This window comes from Primulina tabacum, chromosome 2, assembly GCF_025594145.1.
Source record: "Primulina tabacum isolate GXHZ01 chromosome 2, ASM2559414v2, whole genome shotgun sequence".
Classification (NCBI taxonomy): Eukaryota; Viridiplantae; Streptophyta; class Magnoliopsida; order Lamiales; family Gesneriaceae; genus Primulina; species Primulina tabacum.
In genome coordinates this window covers 47358065-47364387 of record NC_134551.1, presented here as the reverse complement: position 1 = coordinate 47364387, position 6323 = coordinate 47358065, and the positions used below count along the sequence as shown (strand labels likewise).

At 36.6% G+C, this 6323-nt stretch overlaps 1 protein-coding gene across 4 annotated transcripts; it reads right to left on the bottom strand.

Annotated features, from left to right (window-relative positions):
- Window positions 1–275: 275 nt before the first annotated feature.
- LOC142533243 (protein RTF1 homolog) lies at window positions 276–4358 on the bottom strand. 4 transcript variants are annotated; one of them, XM_075639940.1, is made up of 3 exons: window positions 4203–4354; window positions 3865–4121; window positions 276–2318 (listed from the first exon to the last, which is right to left on the bottom strand). In XM_075639940.1, exon 3 carries the CDS (start codon window positions 2284–2286, stop codon window positions 421–423), a length of 1866 nt encoding a protein of 621 aa, XP_075496055.1. In that variant the 5' UTR covers window positions 2287–2318; window positions 3865–4121; window positions 4203–4354; the 3' UTR covers window positions 276–420. The 4 variants fall into 4 exon arrangements, with proteins under 4 accessions (XP_075496055.1, XP_075496073.1, XP_075496063.1 ...); XM_075639958.1 differs by lacking the exon at window positions 3865–4121 and having other exon boundaries at window positions 276–2304; window positions 4203–4358; XM_075639948.1 differs by lacking the exon at window positions 3865–4121 and having other exon boundaries at window positions 276–2335; window positions 4203–4355.
- Between the last annotated feature and the right edge of the window lie 1965 nt (window positions 4359–6323).

Below are 6323 nucleotides of genomic sequence, written 5' to 3'. Positions count from 1 at the left end.
AAAGATAGGGCCATTTCAATTAAATAAAGGCAGGAAATAAAAACAGAAGAAAAGTTCCAAAAAGAAAATTTTGCTAGTTCCTGAGCATCAAATATTGGAAATGCGATTTTAATTTTTAATTTTTTTAATTTTAAAAAAAAAAAGTGGGAACGCTATGCTATATATGTTCAAGAAAAGTGCAATCTGCACGCACGTGCTAAGCACAAAGGTGCACAATCCCATTCTCATGTAATTAATCTTAGGGACATCTCGATGTACAATTTCCAACACCCAGCAAAAAAGCCTAAACAGATTCATAACTAAAACATTTAATTACAGCAAGCATCATCAAAAATACCCAGATGAATGACGTTTCAAAGTTTACGCACATACATTGCACAACAGAAAAAAGAGAAGAAAAGAAAAGACAGCATCAACACTTCACAGCAACCCCCTTCGCCTCTTATAGTCGCTGATGGTCAATGTCAGTGCATGCCTCCTCCCATCGTTCTCTGGAACTTTACAACCCACGGTGGCTTCAATCCAGTGTTTCCTCGCCATAAATCCACTTTGGGCTCCTTGAGGCCCACCAAACTTCTGAAGCACAGCCAAAGATATGGGCAGATGAAAATTATGAAGCAAGTTAGATTCAGTGCCTTTATCTACCGGAGCACTCGTATCCACCAGCTTCCCAGCACCAGCTGCAGCTTCAAGGGCTGCTGCAGTAGCTACAATTCCAGCCTTGCTATCAGCTAAAGCAACACTTTCATCAACCTTCATTCCATCAGCTGGAACTTCTCCTCCACTGGAATTTGCCACATAATAATTTCTCGATCGAGTCCACCTCCTAGAAAAGGGATCATACCCAGCCTCACCAGCTTTTAAGCCTGTATTCACCGGCTTCATTTCGGATGCATTTTTGAAATTCTCAACCCTGTTCCTTCTGTTCATTTCTGCCAGCTTAAACGCCTTAGTATCTTTATCTTGGGCATGTCGAGCCGCATCTAATTCTTGCAGTTTGGCACTGATCTTCTCCATCTCTACCACGTCATGCTTCTCTTTGGCGATTTCCAAATTCCTCCTCAGACGATCTTTCTCTGCTGCAACATTTAGTGGCCTCAATGTGGCAGATTTTTTCTCCTGCAACATCTGTTTCACGGTGGCAGCAGAGTACACAAATGAGTTTGTTTTCTTAATGGCCTCTTTCTTTTCCATGACCTCTTGTTTTGAGAGCATGTGTCCGCCACTGCGCTCTACTTCCCTAAGCCATTGATCAAACTCTGTCTTGGCTGGTGGAGAATCAGAAACCATCGCCATCTGCCACCTAGCGGCAGAGCTTTCATTGCCCCAAACTACATTCAAGAATTTGTGAGTGGTTTTGTTGTCGAGCTTATACTGTCGATCAGGGTCCGTCGCATCAACATTACGTACCAGACAAAGTCTATAAATAGGACCGGACCGTGATTTCCCAATCCCAACTCGTACAAAACAGCCAACAATCAGTTCATCAAAAAACGGTTCCATGAACCATTTCGCTAATTTTGATCTTCGAATTGTAATGTCTTTGATGTCCTCATATGTAGGCAACTTGGACTCGGTGGACATTTTGTCTTCATCACTATCAGCCATACCACCATCACCAGTTGATTCTTCTTCATCACTCTGCGACTCACTTCCACTCCTACTAGGGCTACTAAGAGTTGCTGCAGTGAAAGTTCTCCTCTTGACAGGTGAATATCTCCTACCAGAACTCCCCTTAGCAGCATCTCTTCTTCGTTTTACTAACTCATCAAGTGCACCAGCCCTTTCAGCTTTGGAGCGCATGCCACGAGTATGCGAATTAGGAAGGATTCCTTTTCTATCTTGGCTTTTCCTTTTCTTGAATTTTTCAGTCAAATCTCGATCACTTCTCTTTGTTGCACGGGCTTCTAATATCATCTCTCGCTCAAGCTCAGTAAGCTTTGAGAGCTTTTCCCGATCATCTTCATTCTTGTACAGATCACTCCCAACAGAATCATTGTCGCTGTCACGCTCATTATCAGAATCATCGTCTTCATCACCTTCTTGACTGCCACGATCATCCCTTTCTGTGGGATCCAACCTCTTCTTTAGAGGCACCTGCGAGCCAGAAGGTTTTCTGTTTGAGTAAGCGCGATCATCATCTGAATCATCATTCTTCGAATCGCTTCCATCATCCGAATATGGACCCTTTCCCCTTCTTCTAGACGGGGGAGATGAATGGCGGCTCCTCCCGGTCTTGGTTGTCCTTCCAGCTGCTTCAAGAAGCAATTTCTCTAAGTCTGCCATTGACTCTTACCCCAAATTCTGAACAGAAAAAGCTGCATCAATAATAACACTGCACAATCAGTTGCATCAATTGAGTATTGTGTGAAGATCCATGGATCGAAATTTGGATACAGAAGCACTTGGCTTTAAAGGTGATTGATCAAGTCGACCATATTTAAGTGTTTTTTTTAAATCAAGAGATCTGTTTGGATAAAGTAGTGAAAAGAGATATAATTGATGCATAAGCCAAAACAAATTTTCTTCTAGCTTTAAGTACATTTTCTTCCCAAAAAGGCCCATCCAAGCATTATGTTTCTTAGCAAATGCAGGGTTTTTTTAAAAAAAGAAAGAAAATGCATTTACCCAAAAGTTTCTGTATCAAATCACACTCAAGATAATGTGCAACACAATCACCTAAAGCATACAGAAAACATTTCAAGAATAAAGTTATGATTCTTGGGTGTAACTGCAGAAAGTAGGTGTAATATTTAACAAAATAACACGTACTCATGACATCCTTTCCATTTTACAAAAAAAGAAAGAGAGAGAATATTAGCTCTTGTCCATTTCCTGATACAGAAAAGGTAATCGAATGGTGCCTGGATTTAATTTTCCTTTCATTTGAAACTATGCACATAAAAATGAAATCCCACACACTGATTGCAAGTTTATCGAAAATTTAAAGCATTCTATTAAACAAGTGTTCCCAGATACATACTCTCCATGCAGAAAAAAAAGAATAATCTATCGACCGAAAACTAGAAGTTTAGTTGCTCTTTCATAGGGCTTATGGATAACGCCAATACGGTTTTTCACGTTAAATCAGAGCCTCAAAACACTACAGGTCAGGAAAAAGTTTTACAAAAAAAAAAAAACAGCGAGAGAGAATATTGCTAATATCCATTTCCTGAGGCAGAAAAGGTAATTGACAGGTGCCCGAATTTATTTTTCCTTTCATTTCAAACTATGCACATAAAAAATGGAATCCCACCAGCTGATTGAAAGTTTTTTGAAAATTTAAGGCATTCTATTAAACAAGCATTCCCAGATACACACTCCATGCAGGAAAAAACAGACTAATCTATCGACCGAAAACTAGAAGTTCTAATTCTCTCTCACGGGGCTTATGGATAACGCCATAACGGTTTTTCGAGTTAAATCAGAGCACTAATGCAACACGTGTCAGCCAACAAAGCAACTGCTAGGCTGCTGTAACCAGCAAAAGTGTCAAACATTAGAGAGATCGCGAATTAAAAAATGGTAGCAAAGCCTTAATAATTTTCTGTTACAAACTCACACCCAATTGTGAATTAAATTGGACTGCTCTTCATGTATACAAACTTCACAGTAGTAAAGAGTACAAACAAAAACAATCTGGGTTGTAATTATCCTAATCTCTATTCTCATCTCGTATTAGTTACTTGTATACGTTAAAACCTACCTAAGGGGAGAGAAGTATGGGTTCAAACCCACGTAAAAGTAAAAAAAATCCCCCTCGCCCACCCCACCCCCATGTTGTAACAAAGAAAAGGTTAAAACTTGGTTCAAAAGGGTAAATCTTAGGCTACATAAAACTCCAAATAAAGATCCAAATTTCACCTGAAAGAAGAAGAGCAAAAATGCTATTGAACTCCTCTGGACAAAATGTAGAAAAAAATGAATTGCAATCAATCCGTGATTCGAAATTATACTGTTCTTCGTACGTACGTAAAGATTAAAAAACAAAATTATTTTTTTGTGATAGATAAATAAACGTAAGCAATTAAAACACATCGTATAAGTGTAAATCAACATCAAAGTATGCATGCCCTGGTATCACAGAAAAGGCTTTCTTTATCGACCCAAATGCATACGATCTAAAGAAATTAAACATCAATTTCATTTAAAAGATGCTTGAGCTTTGTATAAGATGATATAAATCAAGGAAAGGAACTTACGCGATGTATGAACGAACGAGAGAAACCTAACGAGCAGCGGCAGAAATCTGACGAAAAGTACCAAGGCTTTGTTAGAATTGAGTAATTTGGCTCTGTGCAAACCCTGATTCACAATATCAGCGTGATACATCAAATAAATAAATAATTACTCAATTGGGCTTGGGTTCAGCTTTGGCCCTTGGAAAATTTCTGGAAGTCCTCCCGGGGTGAAGCCCTACAATATACACACGTGCAACAATTTGTTATTTTCAGAAATGTAAAATGAAAATTGGTTCTATGTTTTTAAAATTTCATGTGAATCATATATTTGTTTATGTTGAACAATGTATGAATTTCCCGTTCCATTACGATATCTCTCGATTATTTATTACTCCGATGTCTGGGATTCGTCCAACCAATTCTGGGGGAGGACAACATTCTCCCCTGGTTCGTCCACCAGGTAAATCCAGACATATGACAGTTATACGCTTTCGGAGTAGTTGTTTGGAAACAAACCAAATGCAACTCCTTGCTTTACATAATATTTTATTGACTGGTTATGTAGTTTCAGATTGAATGATTGTCTTTTTCTTTCAATATTTGAGTTCTCCAAATCCTAAAATAGTTTCAGAATGTTTAGATATTATAGACACGAGTCAAATATTGGTTGAAACATTCATGTCTAATTTGGAAAATAAATAAATAAATTTATGCTAATTGGATTTTCAAAAACAATTCTTTGTTGCAGGAGTTATTGCGACATATTCAAAACAATTGTAACTCGTAATTATGAACATTTCTCCACGTTTATGATTATTATTATTATTCCATCTCTATATATGACTCATTATATCTATGCATACAAATTTTATATGTAATAAAATAAATATAATATTTTGATTGAGTTGTATTTTGGTGCGATTTTCATATTTAAGTCTAATCAGGAAGAAGTACAATAATCACTTTTACTAGGAGAGCAATCATTGTTGGTCTCACGTGCGAAATTTGAGATAATAAAACCCGAAAATAAAGAATAAACTGAACACCGAGATTTACGTGGAAAACTCCTAAAAATTATTAGGGTAAAAACTACGGGCAAGATGAAAAGAATTACACTATAATATTTTGTGGTGTACAACCCACTCACTGTGTTTCCAAAGAAAACACACACTCTCTTAATACAGGAGAACAAAACACCTCACAAATATTATAGAACTAAGCACTCAAATGCTTATAAGATGAGAGAAAACTCGAAGAAAGGATAATTTCAGAATGAAGGGGGAGCTCTATTTATAGAGCCTCTTGACCGTGTGAAGACGCGTTTTATACGCGCTTCCGTCTTCTGAATCATTCAAACAATCAAACAGCCAGTTTTTTGCCAATTCAATTCAAATATGCCAACATTGATGACCCCTCATTTAATATTCTTGTTGACAATCATCACGTATGACGTGAGACTTGAGATATTATGTAGTTTAAAATATTGGAATTTCATTGTTATTAATAGCTATAATTTTTGGTAAAACAGTAAGTTCGATCCTACAACATAATCATCATGAATGACATAAAATGTTTTATTCGTGTAAGTTAATTGTAGCATTTTAGGACACCTACTAGTCGATACGATTCTGAAACTTGTAGATTTGGATCCGAATTTATAAACCGAATAGGGAAAAGTCTTGAATTTCCCATGTGTTCATTTAGTGTTTCATTTCAGGGTAACATTTCCTAAGCCCTTAATTATTTTAGCCACTCAAAATTGGTGAAATTTAAAGATCGAGAGCTAAAATATCGTCCAGGGAAAATATTTTTTTTTTCAATTAATTTGTCCAATTTTGGGTTTTTGATTTATTAAGTTTCGAAGTTCGCTTACGATATAATAACTTTTAATTTTTGATTATTTCGATCCAATTATTAATATGTCATCAAATAAGTTAACCATTTTTTATGATATATCAGCATTTTTCGGTGTCGTATTAGGATTCCGACAAAAAATACAAAGTTAGCACACCAATCCACGAAACTCAAACTTTGGATTGAAATACAAAAAAAAAAAAAAATGAATGTACAAAATTAATTTTTTTTTTCTGTTTTACATAAACAGAATGAAAGTATGTTTTATTTTGGAAGCGTCAATTATAA